Source organism: Vespa crabro, chromosome 6 (genome assembly GCF_910589235.1).
Source record: "Vespa crabro chromosome 6, iyVesCrab1.2, whole genome shotgun sequence".
Lineage (NCBI taxonomy): Eukaryota > Metazoa > Arthropoda > Insecta > Hymenoptera > Vespidae > Vespa > Vespa crabro.
In genome coordinates, this window is record NC_060960.1 from 4,305,989 (window position 1) to 4,327,521 (window position 21,533).

Below are 21,533 nucleotides of genomic sequence, written 5' to 3' on the forward strand. Positions count from 1 at the left end.
CATATAGAAGTACGACTTCCGTGAATGCACTGACCAGACAGACTGTGCCCGCGCTTTTCCGATAGGTACTTTAAGCGCACCTGCGTTTACGTGACAAAATATTTTCACGAAAAGAAAAAACAAAAAAAAGGAAATATCAAATCTACGTGACTGTTACATCTTTGTACCGCGTCAAAGTAAACTGAAAGTTAAATTTGCAAGTGAAGGGTGTTAAATTTTACATTCAATGGCTAATTATCTTACGCGTAGATAGTTTGGGTTCTTCAAATAGGGATAACAGACTTCCAACAGATATAGGTAGACTCATCAAATCTGTGTATAAAGTTTTAAACGTGCGAGAATACATTATAAAGTTAATGAAAATTAAATTTAATTAGATATTTAAAATTGTATGTGTATATCTCTGTATCTACCTATGTATATACATATGATACTTAATTTATCGATATAACAAAGACTATAGTTATTAATTAATATGATATCGTTACTGATACTATAATCTAAAGATTATTAAAAATTCACTGATAATTAAAGTATATCATTATTATCATCAATTTAATTAAATTTTTTTACATTATGACTACCATAATAAAAAAATTTTCATTAATAATTCTCATTAATGATGTATTACTAAAATAATACATCTGTATAACTAAAGATTATGCCAAATTTAAACGTAATAGATTAAAAAATAATAACAGAAAACGAGGGAAAATAAAGACGAAGAGTCTTGTCCAAATTTTGAGAATGAAAGAAGAGAATAAAATCAAAGAAAAAGGCAATGAGCGAACACCTGACGGGCGCTTATGCTACACTCGCGTTCGCGCATGCGTGCATGCGTGCGTTTCGTGGCGTGTATCGGCGAACTCCCGCGAATGTAGGCTCAAGTGGATACAACCAGTTCTAGACTGACGGCCACTGCGGTGTCTCTCAGTGAAACGTCTTCTTGATCGCGATCCATCGATCCGTCGATCCGATCTTACTTAATCTATCTTGTGACACGCGATCAAGAGGAAAAACGAAAAAAAAACGAAACGAAAAAATTAGTCGAATCGTCGGTGTGTCGTTTCAACAAAATCAAATTGGGATTAGTTCCTTTCTCGCGAGGTGAGAAATAATCTTAGATTCATAAATCTATAAGTAATTAATCTGCAAGATTCGATTCATTGTTATACCACCTCTGATTTATCATTTATATCATTAATTGTATTCCTTTGCTACAAGAAACTCATTATCTTTCATTATTTTCTAAATTTGGCTAATTTTTATTTAGTACGAAGCAATATGCGTAAAATTGAAATCAATTCTGTCTGTTCATCGTTCATTTAATGAATTTTTAATCGATTTTATGATCTTTGTCAAATTAAAAAGGAAATACATATAATTCGGAAGTCGGCCAATTCTTTCGAATGCCATAATTTATCAACTAACTGGTATTGTCATTATTATCATAATTATTAATAAAACTTTAGAAATTAATTATATTCTCAGAAAAATCTTCGATGTTTTTAATTTGAAATGAAGTATTTAAATATCAATTCAACGTTTATTGACGTGGTCTGTCAATGTACACTGTACAATGATTAGTCTCTTCACGATCAAAAAAGAACATCTTAGCGGTTTCAAGTACTCGTAAACAGTGGATGGCATTATGCTACATGTGTCATTATTTAACGCGTGGTGATCCTTTTTTTATATTTAAATCCAACTAAGCATATAACCGGTATCTATAGTTGATTTCTGTAGCTTCGTTATTTCATATAATTTAAAAATAATTCATTAACAAACATAAAAGTGTAGAAAATAAATATATCACACGTATGGTAGCTTCACGACGATAAGTATCAAACATTCTTATTGAAATACGTAATCCGAAGACCAAACGATCCAAGCGATCCAAGCGATCCAAACGATTCTTTTTCTTGGATAGGTGGAAGGTCAAATTTCTCTTTGTATTTTTATAGAGTTTTTACCTATGTATAGCTCGTTCCACAGGTTTTCGTAACTATGAACGCGTGCCCATCAAAACGGCAACTATTTACGTTTCTCTTTATCGTCTTTGATTTTTTTTTTTTAATAGAAATATTAAATATAACAAAGTTCGTACATTACACAATAAATCATCGAATCGCTACAAACACATATTGATATGAGATAGAAAAGAAAAGTTTTTTGGTTCCAATATAAAAATGAAAATGAATAATGTAAACTTTTGTGTAGCGGGGTAAATGGGACGTTGAAGGACGAAAGCAAGAGCAAAAATAGGCATAACGCCAAAAAGCTGCTGGTACGAAACTTTGTGCGACTACTACCACTAGCTAACAAGACAAGAATAGATTCAGGTTCGCCGATGTAGTTTCGTGATTTTATACGACTCTAGGTCTTTTTTTCACGAAATATGAACGAATGAAATATGCGCGTAGAATTTTTTTTAAATGTAATTATCTTAAAAAATATTTACATTTATATATGCGAACATAAACATGTATTATATATAGAGAACTCGATTATTAAACAAGCAAATATCTTGCAAAATAATTAAATAATGCCATATTTCGTGGATATATCAACAAATAAATAATTAATTAATTGATAATAGTACATTAAATTATAAATATGAGAAATAATAGAATGACAAGTAGCTCCCTTAAGATCTTGTGAATTTTATGAATTTTATGATTCGATAATCCTACGAATAACTACGCAAAACACAGAAAATCTCTAACTTATGTTAGGTGAGAGTGTTATATTTATGCGGATCAAACAAAGAACGAAGATCGGTGGCCAACGGTTGGAGGAGGGTAAGATGGCGGCGCGAGAGAAGAAAGAGATAAAAAGGAGATGAGACGAGATTCCGGGCGCCGCCGGTTGGTCAGGCAGCTCGTCACCCACGTAATGTCATACGTTATATATATACATATATATATATATATATATATATATATATATATATATATATTTATATATATATTTATACCTATATAGTTAGTTCTCGTTTTACGAATGATCAGCTTCAAGATTTCTCTTATATGACATAATATCAAAAATATTTATCTTTTATTTAACACAATTAAACTTTTTAATAAAAAAAAAATATATTATCAAAAATAAAAGACACGTTTACTGAATTAGGTCTGTAGGAAATGTAAATTTTCATTTTGTTGTGTGTTTATTTACTTTACAGAAAATGTTTATTTTACAGAAAAAGAATAGTAAAAAATTAATTCGTCAAATCGCGAACTATCTATATTCTATAGTATATTCGTAGAATTATTACATATTATTTTTTCCTGAAAGTAGTAATTGAAGTAGTAATATTTCCAGATTTTACATTTGAAAACTATTTTTCAATAGTTATTATTCGTTTGCTAATTTTAATTGTACTTTTGCAATTTTTTCGAAATCACATTTTTTCAAATTAATTTTTATAAAATCATTTAAATCGTTAACTTTCTAATTTGTGGAAAATAACTAAAAGCAGATATTTTATCACATTAAATTGTTAATTAAATTAAAGCAAACAATAATTCTAATCTTCATTTTCATCTGATGAAAGATGCCAACTATCTTTATCTTATCAAATAAATAAGAAGGAACCAAAAGAAAAAAATCATACTGTCTTCTATTCATGTAATAGAGTATTTATTCACTTAGAAGAATATTAAGAATTTCTTTCCGTCTGAGTTACTATGGGATCAAGAGGGGAACGAAATCGCGTTTTGACAGAGTTCGCCATACTAACCTTGGGATCTCTTAGGTTCTCTTCCCTTCGGGCATTGAGGAAATTCGATATAGCAGAATGTTAACAGAGAGAAAGCTAAGGTTATAGATGCTCGATCTATTAGTAACCAAACGCAAGGTCGTCTTTCGAAAACTACGTTCAAGTTACGCGTGTGAAGTAACTTAAATGGGGCGTATCGTAATTATATTTATTAAGGAATAGAAAGATCGACGATTAAAGTTCATTACAAGACCAACAGAAATTTAATAAATTGCTTAACAAACCATCTAACGACTTTATTAGACGAACATAGAAAGATTTTGTGATGATTTTTAATGAATTTAATTAATTGTAGTCATTCGATACGATTTATAATTAAAACATGGTCAATTATTTTAATTATTTAACCTAAAATGTATTATATCAAGAATGTATTACTAATAGACGATCGTTGTCAAATATAGAAAGATTAAATTGAACTAAATAAATATAACAGTGTTAATCATCAATGAAGACTATCTATTAGTCAGTTCTTCATGATCGGACATGTGTTCTCTCGAACGTCAACCGAAATTTAATTAGCCCGATCGAACGGCTATGTGATCGTTCGTATTCCATGTAATTCTCCTACTCGTGCCGTTGTTCACACTTCCATATTGGATAATCGCTTCCTTTATAAGAACATAAATTTTTTTTTGACTTAAAGAAATATTTCTAACGATTTGTCTATTGGTTAGTCTTTGGAAATTTTAATAGCAAAATTTTATTATCTATGATTCATTAAATTGTATCATTAAACTAAATTATTTTAAAATACATGTAATCTATTGCACGATCGTTATCGTAAAACGTTTTATATGTGCATAAATTATCGATATCGCAAACCGAAGTTGAAACTGTTTTATACTTTCATTAGTTTTAAATTCTCAAGGTATGTTTAAATTTCTGAATTCATGAAAAAGCCAGTGGTATATAAACATGACTCATACCATCTCTTTTATGTCATAAAATTAACAAACGTTCTGATGCTGCAAAAAAATTAACGATAAAATTAAAGAAGACGGAATGAAAGTAATACAATGAAGTGAACACTATTGATTTTGTTGTACGTTTCCATTTTCCATTGGTGATAACAACCTTGTCAACATAACTATCGAGAAGGTTGTATATATTATGTACATACTAACGATTGCAAAAGAACGAAGGTTCATTTTTATGAAATGCGTGACAAATAGAGCCTTGATTACATTTGCAAATATAAATTGCAAAAGCATGTCGATATTATAAATGGCGTAGAATAATGATTTTAAATGTCTATCGTGTTTCTAGTCTCGCGATCCTAAATACGATATACCTACGCTTTTATCTTTCTTGTATATCATTCGAAGTCTGAGATCGAAAGAAAAGATAAAGGTGCAATTTGGCAGTCTCTTTTGAACGAAAACAAGCCATAAATCCATTGAATCATTGGCCGATTCCCTGAAGAACAAAGAATATAATTTAATCAAAAAAAGAATATAACTATTAAACACTTTTCGCCAAAACTTATAATGACAAATATATCCTCGAAACAAACGCAATCACAGTCATCGTCATTTTGATTAACGCGCAGACCTTGAGTCACAATCCACAATGTCACCAAGACTGTAACTCGTTGTTAACGATGTGCTTAAAAGCGGTTACATCGTAGTTGACAATGGCGTAATCACGGAGACTCTTCAATTTATCATATTTGTTAATGTCTAATAGCTGATCGATCAATTCTGCTTAAATCTATACTGGATGATTGTTTCTTTATAGAATAATCATAAACAATATTTCCAATTCGAGATATTAATAAACATATTTAAATATTTTCTTGTAATAAAAAATGCTCATTAAATTGATAATTTATTAATAAATTGAATTCGATGTTGAAATATTAAATAATTCCACCTTGTGTTCGGAATTTTAAATAAAAAAAAAAAAAAAAAACAAATTGCATAAGAATATTTTTTAATAAAATAATATGAAGAACTTCGCTTATGAAAATTTAATCTTTTCTTCATAATGATTACGCCACTGTATTGTAAATATCATTCAAATGAGTGAGGGAGAGTGATCGAATAATTACGTATATTCTATATTTGTACATATTTACATATATATGCACATACATATATAACATGCGTACAAAACATCATCGGTCGACTTTGAATGAGAGTTTAATCTTGAGATGATCTACGAAGAAATTTTCGGAGATAACCTTTGCAACGTCAGGCCTTTAAGTGGTCACGAGGACGATTTGTCTATCTTTCTCGTTCTCCTAACAGTGGCGTATAGGAGGATTAAAGTGTTTTTAACGATCTACTATGAACGCGTGTACATACTCAAACATACTCTTGTTAACAACTCGTTAACTACTCGTAAATCTACGTCAAAAAAGAAGACAGACTGAGAAGGACCTCCTCTCAATACCACGAAAGAATATCTTGATCCCCCAATGACCTCGGATCAACATAAACAATATGACTTATTCTAATCTTTTGGTTCGTTCACCATCTCCTACAAATTAAATCTATCGTGTTATTTAATTAGATTCAAAAGATTAGTAGATCGTTTGGATGATTACGAAAAATAAAATATTATATAACTTTTTGAGCGAACTTCTTTCGATGTTCAAAGAATAAATGAGAAAAATTACGACGAGATTTTATTCAGGAAGATAAATCTGAATTAATAGAAACGAGATATTATCGAAGAGAAAGATCAGAAAAGCACAATGATCTTTCGCGATTTTATGACGACAACGAAATAGAAAAAAAAAAAAAATAAACAAGAAAGGTGATTGAAAAAATCATGGATTTCGTGAGGAAATTTCATCATTTGTTCACATCTATAACGAGCTCGTTGATTATTAAGAGTTCCGTCCAGCTTTTAGGCCAATTCGTAGTAAGAAGTCGTTTCAGCGGAGATCGTAGGAGCTCGTTCAAGCGAACGATTCTTAGTGGTCGATTCTCGGAAAGGCTCCTTGGCCCCTTGGCCCCATTCGTATCGGTGCCTCAGCCGGAATAAACAAGACGTTTGGCGTTTCTCGAGGAAATAGCATCCAGTCAGCTAAATTCTCCCGCATCGTTGCCCAATATACCATGAGATGCTTTATTTTCGTGGAGAAAGTCGATCACCATTTAAACTTAGGTGGAAAATCATAATATGATCCTCTTGAACTTTGTAAAAATATACCATATACTTTCTATATAATACGGTACATGTTATTTTATTTAGAAATTAATGATTTGTTACTTTTACTAATGAATTTCTACTAATAAATGTACGTACAAAAGAATAAAGGTATATAAGATAGAAAAAAGTATTTTAGTATAGCTATAAAATCACGAATTACCATGTAAAATGGAAGTATTAATTAAATTAAAGTGGCAGATTAAAAATTAACTTTGAAATTTGATCTAGGTTGATATCAAAATTTTATTAAAACTTGGCAAACTATTCGAAATAGTGCGAGGATTACGTTTCAAAGTGTAATATAGATTCTAGGAACGATATTTTTATAATTTATAGAAATACAGATATTTGTTAAACGATAATGGCATTACATTAAGAGAAAAGATTACAGTAATGTACGATTACATTAATAGAAAACAAGCTACGAATCGACTTGCTTAGATAAATTGTAAATAATTATGTGAATACTTGCAAATTTTGTTAGAGCTGGAAAAATGTTATTACGACCCACACGAATGTCGATGTCCTGCGTTACGAACACAACGTGCTATAGGTAAACCGGCTCCGAACTAAAGTTCCTACACCACACCCGTAGATCCAATTCCTATGCATTTATCGTTTTGAATATATGCAAGCTTCTATAAATAGATAAAGCTTTCTATTGAACGCTTATATCTATAAAATATTAAAGAGAGATTATCCAAGATAATCTACATTACTGATAAATTAAAATTACGAGGCTTGATAAAATTTATTAAAACTTTCAAATATTTCTGAATATCTTAATCTAATTTATTCTTAAAAATTATATATAATAATGATTATTATATTCTTACATCTTGAATATTATATTTAATAAATTTATGATTTAAAAATATTCAATGTTGATTTCATTAAATAAATCTATCAATGTTAATTTAGGTATCGTGAGGTAGGGCTACAAGGAACGCGATGTCAACGGCTGTAAGGGAGAGGACGAGCACGCACACCAGTAGAAAGATCGTGAGTCATGGCGGTCCTATATCTGGCCAAAGCCACGGCGCAGTCACGGCCGGCAGTCTCGAAAACAATTTAGGTAACAATTTAAACATGACACTAGACAATGTAATTCTATATGTTTAGTTTTTAATCGAATGATTGACGTTTCTTAAAAATTGCCATCCATACGGCGAATTTGATCGGCCATTTTCGAAATTGCATTGAAATCTCTACCGTCGAAGAAATGTCTTGCTTCTATGCATTACCAATCGTAGTCGTTATCGTCATCGTTCGCCTTTCTAATCTCGTAGCGTCGAGCATGCACCAATAATAGCAACGCTCGACATTTTATTCTCGTCGTTTACTTTTGTCATCCCACTCACTTTTCCTTCTTTGTGAAATACGTATAAGAACTAATGTAAATCAGTCACTTTACTAATGCATTTTATATACTAATGTACATTAATATTAATAATTATACTTATTAATCATTTGAAAGTATTAGCATAAATCACTCTTTCGACGATTTCATCGAAATCAAAATACGAGAATATTTTTTAACTAGATGAATTAACGAAAATAATTTCACTTTGAATAAAATAATACCTTTTAATGAAGTTAGTCACGTCCAGAGTGTCTTCGTACGTTTCTAGAGAAGTAAGGAAATTTCTCTCTTTCTCTCTCTCTCTCTCTCTCTCTCTCGTGCCACATTAAACGACACTTTTCGAACAATTTCAGATGCACTTCTCGAGGATCTTCAGACTAGCGTCTCGAGAAGTGCCACTCCAAGTCGAAGTGGAAGAGCTCTCTCGCCTCAAGTCGAATACCGTGTGGCTGCGAATCCAACCAGAGTAGTCACCGAGGGCAGGTGAGTCTTTTCATAAAAGATTACATTTCTTTCCTAACATAACGCATGGTATGTGATATCAAAAACAATAATTGAAGAAACTCAAAAAAAAAACTTTTTTAAGAATAATAATTTTTATTCAATTAATAATGTATAAATTTTAAACGCGTTTATCATCGATTCTACGATTTCGCGTTTAACAATATAAGAATGAAACTAATAAAAGAAATTAGAAGTATAGAATGTAATAATTATTACAAGAAATAATTATAAAAAATAAACTTTCAGGACTGTATCACCAACACGCTCTACCAAAACAACCACTGAAAAATTTGTGAGTACAGTTCCTAGTGGTGTGCCCAGTAATATACCAGGTTTAGAACTTCTCGATGCAGAACTCCAAAATGTAAGAATTAATATTTTATGATTGATAACGATATTAATCATATTAGTAAGATAGATTATGCAATATTAAAAAAAAATTTTTGACCTTCTCAAAACTTGCACAATGATCATTCATTTTAAACTTAAACGTTTCGTTAGAATGAAATCAAATGTATCATCTAACGACGACAAAAAAACGAAAGAAAGAAAACAGAAAGAAACGCGTATGGTAACTACAAATTAACATACTGGTATCCACTATTTCCTCGTCTCCATGAAACTCTAGAGATATTAATATAAGTTAAAGCGAAAAAAGAAACTACAAGAGCATCGAATATTATTAAATTCATATATTACATTTAAACGAAGTAATGCGTACTTAAACGAAAATTAAAAAAATGATTATCAACAAATTTTCATTCAATTCAGAAATATTCATTTCAGAAATGAACATCATTGTCAAAAATTTAATTATTTTATTGTAATAAAAATAGAACTGAACTTAAGCTCATAATAAACGAATGATCTAATTATCCAAAATTAATTTTTGTATCTAAAAAATTAGATTATATAATGTAAAACTAATAATATAACGTATAGTAGTGTAAATAAGTAAAAGTATAACTTACATTTAACAAATATTAACCTTCGAATATTAAGAAATATTTAATTTTGTGTCAGAAAAAAAAATAAGATTTAAAAAAATACAAATATATGAATGTGTAACTTTAAAATTGCATAGACATTATAGAGCAACGTTTCTCAACCTTTTTACAGTGGGGCCCAATACATTATTAATCTCTAATGGTACCGTTATCCAAATATTTACAATATACATACAATTTTTAAGAATCTAGTAGATTAGAGTCACTTTAAAAGATGCAGTATTTTCACGAATTCCCAAAGAACATTTTATGGAAAATTTTCTGGAAGTCACTTAGAAATTAATCACTTCTCTTGCTTTGCTATAAGATAGCAATTATTATTTTATGATCGATTAAAAATTTAAGACCCATAAGTTGAGATAAGCTGTTATAGAGAGTTAAGTTTGGTCGCAAGTGATCGCATCTTTTCTCTTCGCTTCCAGCACCTAATGTGAGAATCGTTCGTCATTTCTTCGCGTGGTTGCTCTTTCAAACCTTTTAATCAACGATTACCAGTTCGAAACGCGTCACTTTACGATTTTACGTCCTGAATAATAGACACGGAAGATTACGTTGCTCGGTGCGTTTGCCCTCGAGCTACGTGTCGACAAAATCTCTATACCAGAGTACTTACGTATACACATGCATATACACACGTATATATATATATATATATATATATATATATATATATATACATAAGTGTGTACATAAGTACATCGACATGCGCTTAATGCGATCCCTTGGCTAGAAACGTTAGAGAGTGATATCACGCCTATACTTGAGACTAAGATAATCGCAGCTCCTGCGGCCTCCGATCTAACGTTCAACGAAAATAAATCGACCGTACGTGTAATTTGCTCGTCCGTTCTCACACCGCCACAAACGGGACACGATTTCTTCCTTTAAAATATCTCCTTAAGGCATCTACGAGAAACTCAGGAATCTTTTTTTATGCTGAAACATGTTTGAAAAATCGCTAGGATTATTATACCATTCATTTCTTATCTCTTTTCCTTTTTTTTTCCTTTTTTATTTTAATCTACCAATCGTAAGTTCATAGTTCAATGTAAATATATATCTTTGGCTTTAACAATTATTGATACAGATTATTTGATTTGCGTAACGTTTTATTCTAATAGTATCTTGTAAGCTTGAACAGAATCGTTGATCGACTAATCGGAATGTTTCGCAAGTATCTTTCACAAACAACTATCAAAATAATATTTTATAGCACAATACGAAGAACGAATTGCGAATATCTAAAAAATTTCTGTAAATGAAATATTTCATTTATTCGTTAACAATCAATACGCCAACGTCAATTACGATGAATACTCTTAATCAGGGTCATATAAGGAAAGTCTATGTATTCAAAAGACGACCCACGTATTCGTATTAATTTAAACTAATTACTCTTTCAAAGAATGTAACGAGAACAAACGAATAGTTTACATTTTTAAATTATTTCTTGATCGATAAATAGAAGATTAACATGTTCATCATTTTTCGAATTTAAGACTTTCTTTAATTTAAATTCGATCAATTACCGGATGTAAAAATTAATTAAAATATAATTTCTTTTTCCTGTGTAGGTTCAACCGGGGCAAAGCAAAACCGTTGCTTATAAACAGGTGTCCTATCAGTATAACAAGAGCATCGATGGAAAACCAGTCGGTAAGCGATGCTCATTCTAATTTATCAAATATTATATTAGATCATAATTATTTTTAGTATCGAATAAACAATTTGTTTATACTTAACAATGGATTATCATTCGTGATAAATGTTCGTACAAAATAATTTAAGAAGAATATACATAGATCAACTTGATTCGACTTGAGCTTTATGAGCGAACTCTAGAGTTCGGTAAGACTTCGATTCTTGGTATAAACTGGCCGTATGTGTCCGCGACGAATCGTGTTGCGTGCGAGCGCGTTTTAAGCGATCGTAGAAGGAAGGGGAGGCCAGTCTCTCGTGTCGCTCCTTTTAAGGCGTGCAACGGCCTTGCAGGTATACGGTTAATTGACAATGAATACGATAAAACGAAAAAGATTCGACGTTTTAATACAATATAGACAGGCAAATCTTGATAATGTAAATCTTCGAAAAAATTTTCTTCTATTTTTTCGTAAATATTTTATCTCATTGGTCGTCTCTTTAAAGAAAAAAAGATTATTAAAGAAAATAATGATGCGAATGTATGAATCATACGCAAACACTATGACGATAATTTTATTTAGAAATTTATACGAAATTTATTTAGAAATGTGCTACGAAGAAATCATTATAATGAGTCTTACAATTAGATAAATGGAAATCACAAATATCACGAAATACGTACAATATCTAATATCTCAATTAGTTGTTTAGTTTTTATGTGAAATACAGATTGAAGATGGTGACAAAACAAAACATGCCATTAAGTAGCGACACTTTTCACGGTGTTCGGTTAAATCGAGATAACTGGAGATCGCTGGCGTTTCCCTTGCAATAACGCGTACATGTATACGATACTCGAGCCTATCCATATTAGGATCGCGTATAGCTGAACGCTGACCCAATTTTTGCGTGGCTCCTTCTCCTCCTACTCCTCGTTTAAAAGAAAGAAGGAGAGAAAGATGACCGTGAGAGAGAAGTGGCCTGCTGAATTATGGAAGGTTACGCTTACCAAATAAGAATTTTATAAATCTTGATGTTTCGATTTCGAAGACGTTAATGTATTTTAAATTTGCAGACTTATGGGCAATGGCAGATAATGCGATGATGAATACTGCTACACCAATGATGTAAGTTTACACACTATGTCATTGAGGATAATGTTTTATAGAAATAAAGAAACAATATTACATGAAAATATTTCCAGTGATAATATCCATGAGACTACTTACGAAGAGAGCAAAACGCAAACAGGTCACCGTAGTCCTGAACCTACCGCTAAAAAGTCTACGGTTAATAGAGAACTAGTGAGTATTGTAATAAAATAAATAATCTATTCAGTAGTCAATTTATTTATAATATCTAACGTTAAACATTTCTGATATTTTAGGTATTCTCCGATAGTTCGGCATCTCGCTCCATGGAAACTTCACCTCCTCCAGGAACTCAATATCGAGATGTAAAATATGTACACGATTCATCTAGTACGTAAATCTTTAAGTATTATTATCCTTCTAATATTTAAAACGACAATAACACAATTGTTTTTCATAATAAAAAATACTGTATTAAGGACAATTAAATAATCAAAAGAAGTACTGGTAAGTACTAAGAAGTACACGTAGGACCTTTCTCTATTATTAAAGTACAAAAAAACCCTCAATAACAATCTAAAAGACATAAGAACTCAATTGACAATTTACGTCATATAATTCTAAAAACTAAATTAGAAAAACTTAAACTACGGTAATGTTCATTCTTCAGCGCCATTTAATAATCTTGGCGTAAGTTTAAGTCAATAATCGTTTAATATCTCAGGTTATCAGACTGAATCACGTCCCTCTCCAAGTACAGTGACTACCGTGCATACGAACACCGGCCAGGAATACGGAAACGTGGAATACGTCCCAGTACCGTCGCCAACACCAGCGATACCGATCAATTTGGCACCCGGTCCCAACACGAAAGTAACAACAACTATAAAAACATACACCTATGAGTTACCAGGAGCACCAGAGACATATCTACCGGGTGGCACATTGCCAGGAGGAGCCGTACTTCCTGGCGATCAGACTATTACCTATACTCTGCCCAGAACTTCCACCACAGACAAAACGGTCACTTATCAAACTGTAACCGAGAATATACAAGGTGGACCGGGTGGACCAATCAAATACACCAGTCAACCACCCATAGAAATGACGAAAAAATCAACGGCACTTCACAAAGAAACCAAATTTTATCGCGAAGACCATCATGGTTTGCCACCTTCGTCAGGTGGAACACTTCCACAAAATTATCATCCAAGTCCGCCACCCCAGACGAATATCGATTCCAGAACAACAGTCACTAGAAATGAGAAGTATTATCACGTAGATGGCAATTTTCCTAATGGACAACCACCTTCTGATAGACCAGATTATCCTGGTAACACTACTACCATCGTTTATCAAAATCAACCGCCTATAATAAATGAAACTCACATGACGACGATAAATCGACTCGAGGAGCACTATCCAAGCAGACCACCTTCTGCTGGACGACATTCGACGCCAGATAAACCAGGAACACCTACAAGAACGAATTACTATCCAGTACCTTCTCAAGGAACACCACCTGGTACCACTGTTTATAAATTCTCTAACACTACAACGACAGTACCTCCAAGTAAAAATGCCGAAGATCACGAGGTACTTCTACCTAAGCCTTTCCCAACCCCAGGAGGAGTACAAGTTTATCCTGTTAATGCAAAACCTTCAGGACCAAACGATCAACAAGGACCACCGGCAAGACTCGAAGATCTTATGGCGTCGTTCTCCGATTCCGAGGTAATGTACAATCAAAATACATGATACCGATTGATGGGAACTTGTCCCTTCACACTATGATTAATATTAATCATTAATGATCGATCTATTATATTATTTATTATGTATGTTACATTTAAGCGTGAGGTATTGGAAGATATTGAGAAAAAAGAGAAAGAACAACAAAAGAAAGACTCACCAGCCGTAAAAAAAGAAGTTGATTTTCTGCCTCATACTCCGCCTAAGGTGAAGAGCAAGAACGTTGCTGGACCACCAGTATATTATCCTCCTGGTTCAGCTGAGTTTACTAAGAAAGAAGAATTTGGTGCAGCTATGTCACAATCTAGTGTAAGTATCATTCCACAATACTTTCAATTTTCAATTTTTCCAGCTATTCTGAGTATCTATTTTTAATTTCTTAGGGAGGATGGCAGAAGGGAAGTGCAAAATACGAATATGAGGCGTCTAGCAAGAGTAAAAGTAAATCTTCCAGTGGGGCAGCGGTTGTACCTGTTTGCCTACCACTCTGTTGTGCCTTACCATGTGTCATTATGTAATTTAGTTGAAAAGTAACTATATTGATAGGGTATGTTAACAAAACAAGAAAGATAATATTGTTATTTGCGTCTTCCACTATATGTCCAAATTTCAAGTCAAGGCTTTTTGGTACATAATTAAGTAGATTATATTTGTTCTTCTTGCCAATATTTTGAATATCTAATAATTTTAATATAAATAAAATACACTTGCTATTCTATTTAATAAACAGTTAATCGATAGATTACATGATTATGCATATTAAGAAATCAAATTTAGTTCTCTTAATATACAAGTGTACTTTCATGTGTCATTAGATAAGACGAAAAATTAGATAATCATAAACTATTTATTTCTATTTCCATTATATAGATACTTTCATTAATAATTATAAGTTTCTTATACTTTCTTACAATATCATATTTGATATAATAATATATAATATAGAAAGTATTTACTTTAGTGTATAATTGACCAATTTATTAGCTCCATGCTATATATGTGAAGATATTGTCATATGTTCATTGACTTTAATCTTTGTACAAATTACTTGCTTATAACAAGATTACATATGCTCTCTTTAATAGAAGTAATATATAGTACTATCTATATATAAAGAAATTAGAAATTATCTATATAAAAAATTAATCTACGATTATGTGCTACTTAAAACCATGCACATATGATTTGTATTACTGTAAAGCAATCATAAAGGACAAATAAATATATGGATTGACGTATAAGTGAAAAGATCATATCATAAAATAATCTTTGTGTGCTTAACTAATTTATCAATTTATATATTTTAAATTTATAGAATCTCATTAAATATTTCTAACAATTAGTATGTAAGAGACTCTTTAACCATAGTGCAATGCCGTGAATTATGGTGCTATAATAATTTTAGTATATTAATGTCATATATAAATCTAATAAGAATTGTGTATAGATGTAATGCTATATTACAGCTATATTACATACATAAGTATATTGATAAGCATTGCAAAATAATAAAAATAATTACTACTCATTATTGTATATAAAAACTGTGCCATGTTTTGCATGCGTCCTGTGTATAGTAATAATAAGTTGCATTTTAATAAATTACATGCTGTTTCTAAAATATAATTTGTTTACTATTTCTCTTATATTGTGATCATCATTCAAACTTATAATTCAATATATTGAATTCTTATAATCAATGTATTTTCACCTTGTAATGTTTTTTACTCATTTTAATAAAAATATATAGCATATACAGTAGCTACACAAAATATGGTATCCTAAAATATAGCAAAAATGTTATATTTTAAATACTTCATAAGTAACTAATAAGATCTTGTTGTTCTCACATTTATAAAACTGTCGAAAGCATATGCATCTGCCTCTGCATCCCAAATACATCTTGTTCCCATTTTTATACCAGCGCCGTGTTGTTCCCCCAAGACTACATTTATGATATATTTGTAACGCTTAAATTTTAATTCTATAAAAAAAAAGGAAACAAATGTTTACTTTTCTTTTATACCTATTAATAAACTTCAAAGAGTTCCTATCACCTTTAATTTTTTCTTTAATCATGTCTGCTATATCTTTGGTCCATTGGACGGCATCCTGAGCATTGTATGTTTTTGTAGAGAGCTGATCAAACAATACATTGTGTATCACTTCTTTTGCGCTTAAAGGCTTAAACCTTGATAAAAAAAAAAAAAACATAAAAAAAAAGATATAATAAATATATTACCTGCGAACGCAACTTTCTATATTTATGTAGAACATAAACATATGTGTTTTCGATGACATAACCAAATTTCGAAAAATAACATTTACATATATTAAGAAGAAAAATATTATTTTATTAATAAAAATATAAACAGTAAATATATTACTTATCATAAAGATGCGGACGAATTCGATATACAGGTTCAGACACTTCACTGTTTTCGGCACCTAATATTTCCACTTCCAGGTTCTTCAGGTTTTCTGAAAAATCATTTGATCTTTCTGTCTTGTTCTTTTTCGGATGATCCTGATTTTCAATAATGTCAGCGTTTTCCATTTGCAAATGATAATTAATTAATATCAAAGAAATTACAAGCACTTTTCACACGTAGCACAAAATCGTAATACTGAGACTTGTTTATACCAATGATATGTTGTTATGGCGACAAGCGGTGGCGCTGCTATCTCTACGCGTACTATTCAAATGGAAAAGAATGGACGAAATGTTAAAATAAATTACGAAAGTGCATAATTTTGTGATAATGCACATTTGGATTGTCAAGAATTTAATTTAGTATTTCATGATAATAAGTCTTTATTCCGAGTATATCTCTCACGTCATTAATTATAGTAACATATTATCAGCAAAAATATATAGTTACAATAACATTTTGTTTCTCTTTTCACTATCCTTTCTATGTCATAGAAGTATCTTCTTAATCATTTATCGTGGATCATATTACGTCAATGCATTGAACCCTTACAAACTAAACAATAGAGCAAGTTAATAAATGCCATCATTTATATGATTTTATACATTTAACGTAATATTTCTTAATCCGTTTCTTCGTAGTTTAACAACGAAGAATGATCGATGGTAATGAAGCATAAGTCGTCAAGGTCTAAGAAATGAAAAGATATACATTCCAACCATTGAACGAGAAACAGGCAGTGAACGAGTACCAAACTATGTGGTCCGTTTTCACTATTGAAATAAAATCTCATGTATCTTTTATCTTTTCGCGTAGACCCTAACAAGGCTTACAATAAGAAACAGTAAAATTTTCATCGTCAATTATGCGATATTGATGATTTTTGTAACTGGTAAAATCGATATCGCGCATTTCAGATACGTGGTCGAAAATCTTCTTTATGACAGGAGGAAAGCTCGGTATGTTTGCAGCTGCTGCAATTTCGTCATAGTACGCCCATTGTCTTTCCTTGAGCTTTACGATATGCCTTAACTGTTGAAAGAAATATTCGACTTGAGAAAAAATATCTTAACTATTTTATATTTGTATATAATACTAATGTAATATATAAAATTTGCAAGATTTATTTTATACAAGTCTAGAGAAAACGCTCGATTAAAAACTAATAAAATACTATCTTACAGGAACTCCTTGTTGCAATAAAGCGTTCTTTTCCTTTACAAAATCTTCCAACATCTCTTCAGAGGAGGGCAACTTGATGCGACCCTCCAAAATTTCTACAATATATTGCGCCTGAATGTGAAACATTGGAAAAGGAATAACGAGTCCGGGTATTCCCATAAAAAATAAATTAGGCATGGTAATGTGCACCAAATGTTTATAGATAGGTTCAACGTGATTATTGTCCGTACGTATATCAACTTTAGATGACATAAAGGGATACGTGAATTTATAACCTGAAGCAATAAAATTGATATGAAAAAAAAATTCGATGACAAAAAATGTATGTTATAGTCGTAATGTATGTAATATTTCGGATTTTGTTACCAGTACAATATATGAAATTATCTATTTTGGCCGTAGTTCCATCAAGGAAAGTAAAAATATTTCCTTGAATAGATTCAATTCCTGGTTTTTGATCGATATTCTTTGTAAATTTTGAATCTATCGGATTTGGCAAGTTATGGCTTAAATAAACCTAACGAAGTAAAAGATAAGAATGCCTTATAAGAAAATTATTTTTATCGAAAATAAAAAAAGCCATTGTACCTGTTCAGCATATTGTGATACTTCAAGTGCAATATCGATCCCGGACCAAGACGCACCTAAGATGCATACCTTTTTTCCGCTGTAGGTTTCAGGGATTCGATATTGATGACTGTGGATACACGTACCGTGAAAACTTTCGATTCCTGGAATATGCGGTATGTGGCCGACCGTATAATGACCATTGCATAAAACAACAACATCGAAAGTCTTAGTCCCCTCCAATTTGTTTTCTAAATCTTCATACTTGATAACCCAAATTGTTTGACCGTTCCTTAATGTTTCTGGTTCTACATGTTTAACCACGGTATTCAACTAAAATTAAAAATCAATTACTGGACATTAAAAAATAATTATAAAAATTAGAATTGATTTGCTGTTTTTTAAATTATTTAATAACATAAGATATTGTCGTTTTTTGGTATTCGCATTTTTTCAAGTACCTTTATATGGGAATAAAGATTAAAATGCTCCGCATAATCCCACAAATACTGACGTATCACATTATGATTAACAAAGGATGAACCACTCGGATCTTTCATTGGAAAATCTGGTATCTGCATAATTTCCTTAGGAAGATTCGTCCTATATCAGAATATTCAAATTTTTCTTATCGATCTCTTCTCTTTATTTCCTTATTTACATATCTCTTTTTTACCCTACAATCTTTATCGTCATAATTTTAAGTCTATCTTCTGAAGGAAATGCGTACCCTCATGATTAAAGTAGCAATAAATCTTATCGTTCGGTCATGTATCTCTTATTTTCCGGAATAACTCGCCATAATCATCTCGTTAATAAATCGAAAAGTGTATCATATGTCAATAAAGTTTATCGCACTTTCTTTATAATCTTTAAAAAATCGTCACGAAATACATATATTTGTACATGTAAGAATACGGGAACTTTTTAAAACAATTGCTTTAAAAAAAAGAATAAAAATAATGCTAATGAAGTAGATATTGTTTAAACTTTACAAAAAAACATTTTATAAGGAAATATTACACAAAAAAGATATTCATAAATAGAAAAAACAAAATAATCTCACGAGAAAATGATATTTTTACATTTTTAAAACATTTGTTAATTGTTCATTTCTGTAATTCAACAGAAAATAAGTACTTTTGTATAAGATACAAAATATGTATTTTATTAATGTTTATAAACTTTGTAAACATCAAATAGGATCTATCGAATGTTTTAGAATACACATACAAAATACAAATACAAGGAATTAGAAGTGCATATATATATATATATATATATATATATATATATATATATATTGTATATATATTAGTGGTAGCTGAAAGAATAATCTTTTTTATATATATATATATATATATATATATATATATATTAGTGGTACCTGAAAGAATAATCTTTAAACAATATAATAAGCAATAAGATATTATTCGAAGCAAACCTGAGATTCTTGTACATGCTGCTGTGGACTGGTAATCCATGCTTATCAATATCGGTCTCGTCAGTATAAACCCATGTTCCACCCACTTGATCGGTTTGCTCGAAAAGGGTAAGACTATAGGTGTCGGGTTTAGATGCTACGTGACGAGCCACGATCAAACCGGCAACACCACCGCCAACGATTGCGACTCTTGTTTTACTACTCGGCATGTTTTCTCTTACTGTGTATTTTATTACCAATTATTCAAAAAAATATTCGAATGATGTAGTATCGTGATAAAATTAAAACAAATGAAGAATTGTATAATTTCACATACACTTTGATTAGATTTTTCGTTGATATCTTTGTCTTTTACAATAAAAATTTCGTTATATATGGTACTTCTTCGAAGATTACAATCAGATCGGAAAATAATCGATTAAATAAATCTAAAATATCGACGTTTTAAATATTATTTTATAATATTTTTATTTCACGTGTAACTGGAAAGTGTAACTCGTTACAGGAGAGTTTAAATATAACCCCACGAAGATTTAGGTAAAGGAATCTCACAATGATATATCGTTTTAAGCTGTGCCACACAGAGGCTAGTTAGCTCCGAACTGTTTCAAGCAAAGGCTGTATTAAGACTGTCCACACGAAAGTCAAATGCGTATTGCAATAATGTCTCGCTGGCCTCTCTACTTGCCCCTCCGATCAAAGGCTTATGTAAATGTGGAAAATATTTCTTTCTAGAAAGACGCGTTCATAATCGTAGTTGAGTAGCTTATTCTGACGAAATATTTAAATGCGTAAGATAATCAGTGAAGCCTAGTGTCAGAGGTATTATACAAATAAACAACTCACTTAGGGAAGTGTGATATTTATGAATGAAATAAATTTTTTCTTCGGGTCAATAAATTTATGGAGATTTTTTCATCGATAATGTTATCTTTAATAAATTTACATATTTTATGTTTCTTTCATACATATGTCGTAAGGTTAAAATCTTTTAATTTCATTAATCACGAATTTAATTCATTATTTTTTTTTTTTTTTAATTAATGTACATTAATTTTTTCAAGAAATTCATTGTTTCATAAGAAAGTTTACATTTATATGACAAATTTCTAAATGAACGTACGATAGCAATATAACTTGCACTTGCAACCGAACATTCTCTTAAATTCTAAAGAAGGCAGTAATATGTTGGCCAGTATTTTCTAATGTGGTGAGAGGAAATTGGCACCTTTTCCTTTCGACAGATTACGACAGAGGAAAGAAAATTGCTTCGGAATAACATATTTTTCTCTTCAATCGAGACTTTGATTATAATAATTACTTCCTGGTTAAAAGCGATATGAACTGTGAAACGATGCCAATTTAAAGAATCTCGCAATCGTGTCTATTTTATTTTGCGTGAATAAACTAGTTCTACTTAAATTTAAAGATTTACTTAAAGATTTACTTAAACTTAGTTTGCAATTATAACAATTATAATATTTCATCATACGCATGATTGCATCACAAAGATTAGTTGTACGCATGATTGCATCATAAAGATCAATTGTACGCATAATTTATAATTATATTGATATATACGTATAATTCCAGTTAAGAGTCATATA

At 30.9% G+C, this 21,533-nt stretch overlaps 3 protein-coding genes across 6 annotated transcripts; 1 reads left to right on the forward strand and 2 right to left on the reverse strand.

Moving 5' to 3' along the window:
- The first annotated feature begins 886 nt into the window (after positions 1 to 886).
- Positions 887 to 15,542, forward strand: LOC124425194 (mucin-5AC). Its single transcript, XM_046965203.1, has 11 exons — positions 887 to 1,107; positions 7,865 to 8,018; positions 8,660 to 8,789; positions 9,057 to 9,174; positions 11,392 to 11,473; positions 12,534 to 12,585; positions 12,663 to 12,762; positions 12,846 to 12,939; positions 13,274 to 14,283; positions 14,404 to 14,610; positions 14,685 to 15,542. Exons 2-11 carry the CDS (start codon positions 7,895 to 7,897, stop codon positions 14,817 to 14,819), a joined length of 2,052 nt encoding a protein of 683 aa, XP_046821159.1. The 5' UTR covers positions 887 to 1,107; positions 7,865 to 7,894; the 3' UTR covers positions 14,820 to 15,542.
- On the reverse strand, positions 8,735 to 16,964 carry LOC124425198 (dynein light chain Tctex-type protein 2B-like). Of its 3 annotated transcripts, XR_006942447.1 has the most exons (5): positions 16,689 to 16,964; positions 16,359 to 16,492; positions 16,152 to 16,285; positions 9,993 to 10,753; positions 8,735 to 8,822 (listed from the first exon to the last, which is right to left on the reverse strand). XR_006942447.1 is itself a non-coding variant. In XM_046965210.1 (4 exons), the coding sequence occupies exons 1-4, from the start codon at positions 16,856 to 16,858 to the stop codon at positions 10,724 to 10,726; spliced, it is 468 nt and encodes a 155-aa protein (XP_046821166.1). In that variant the 5' UTR covers positions 16,859 to 16,964; the 3' UTR covers positions 9,181 to 10,723. The 3 variants fall into 3 exon arrangements, 2 of the variants coding, with proteins under 2 accessions (XP_046821166.1, XP_046821165.1); XM_046965210.1 differs by lacking the exon at positions 8,735 to 8,822 and having other exon boundaries at positions 9,181 to 10,753; XM_046965209.1 differs by lacking the exons at positions 8,735 to 8,822; positions 9,993 to 10,753 and adding an exon at positions 16,017 to 16,082.
- A 134-nt stretch (positions 16,965 to 17,098) lies between these two features.
- On the reverse strand, positions 17,099 to 20,624 carry LOC124425196 (flavin-containing monooxygenase FMO GS-OX-like 6). 2 transcript variants are annotated; one of them, XM_046965204.1, is made up of 7 exons: positions 20,243 to 20,624; positions 19,927 to 20,146; positions 18,944 to 19,085; positions 18,504 to 18,815; positions 18,282 to 18,432; positions 17,916 to 18,190; positions 17,099 to 17,765 (listed from the first exon to the last, which is right to left on the reverse strand). In XM_046965204.1, exons 2-7 carry the CDS (start codon positions 20,133 to 20,135, stop codon positions 17,553 to 17,555), a joined length of 1,302 nt encoding a protein of 433 aa, XP_046821160.1. In that variant the 5' UTR covers positions 20,136 to 20,146; positions 20,243 to 20,624; the 3' UTR covers positions 17,099 to 17,552. The 2 variants fall into 2 exon arrangements, with proteins under 2 accessions (XP_046821160.1, XP_046821161.1); XM_046965205.1 differs by lacking the exons at positions 19,927 to 20,146; positions 20,243 to 20,624 and adding an exon at positions 19,213 to 19,342.
- Positions 20,625 to 21,533: the final 909 nt, after the last annotated feature.

What these genes read in the sequence shown, in the direction of transcription:
- LOC124425194 (XM_046965203.1), top strand. Translation starts at nt 7,895, where the DNA reads ATGTCAACGGCTGTAAGGGAGAGGACGAGCACGCACACCAGTAGAAAG. An exon ending in TCGATGCAGAACTCCAAAAT is followed by an intron (nt 9,175 to 11,391) that starts GTAAGAATTAAT and finishes TTTCCTGTGTAG; the next exon opens with GTTCAACCGGGGCAAAGCAA. An exon ending in AATACTGCTACACCAATGAT is followed by an intron (nt 12,586 to 12,662) that starts GTAAGTTTACAC and finishes AAATATTTCCAG; the next exon opens with TGATAATATCCATGAGACTA.
- LOC124425198 (XM_046965209.1), bottom strand. Translation starts at nt 16,858, where the DNA reads ATGGAAAACGCTGACATTATTGAAAATCAGGATCATCCGAAAAAGAAC. An exon ending in CGTCCGCATCTTTATGATAA is followed by an intron (nt 16,493 to 16,688) that starts GTAATATATTTA and finishes TTTTTTATCAAG; the next exon opens with GTTTAAGCCTTTAAGCGCAA. An exon ending in CTTTCGACAGTTTTATAAAT is followed by an intron (nt 16,083 to 16,151) that starts GTGAGAACAACA and finishes GCTATATTTTAG; the next exon opens with GATACCATATTTTGTGTAGC.
- LOC124425196 (XM_046965204.1), bottom strand. Translation starts at nt 20,135, where the DNA reads ATGCCGAGTAGTAAAACAAGAGTCGCAATCGTTGGCGGTGGTGTTGCC. An exon ending in TATCACAATATGCTGAACAG is followed by an intron (nt 18,433 to 18,503) that starts GTACAATGGCTT and finishes TTACTTCGTTAG; the next exon opens with GTTTATTTAAGCCATAACTT. An exon ending in TAATTTCATATATTGTACTG is followed by an intron (nt 18,191 to 18,281) that starts GTAACAAAATCC and finishes TTATTGCTTCAG; the next exon opens with GTTATAAATTCACGTATCCC.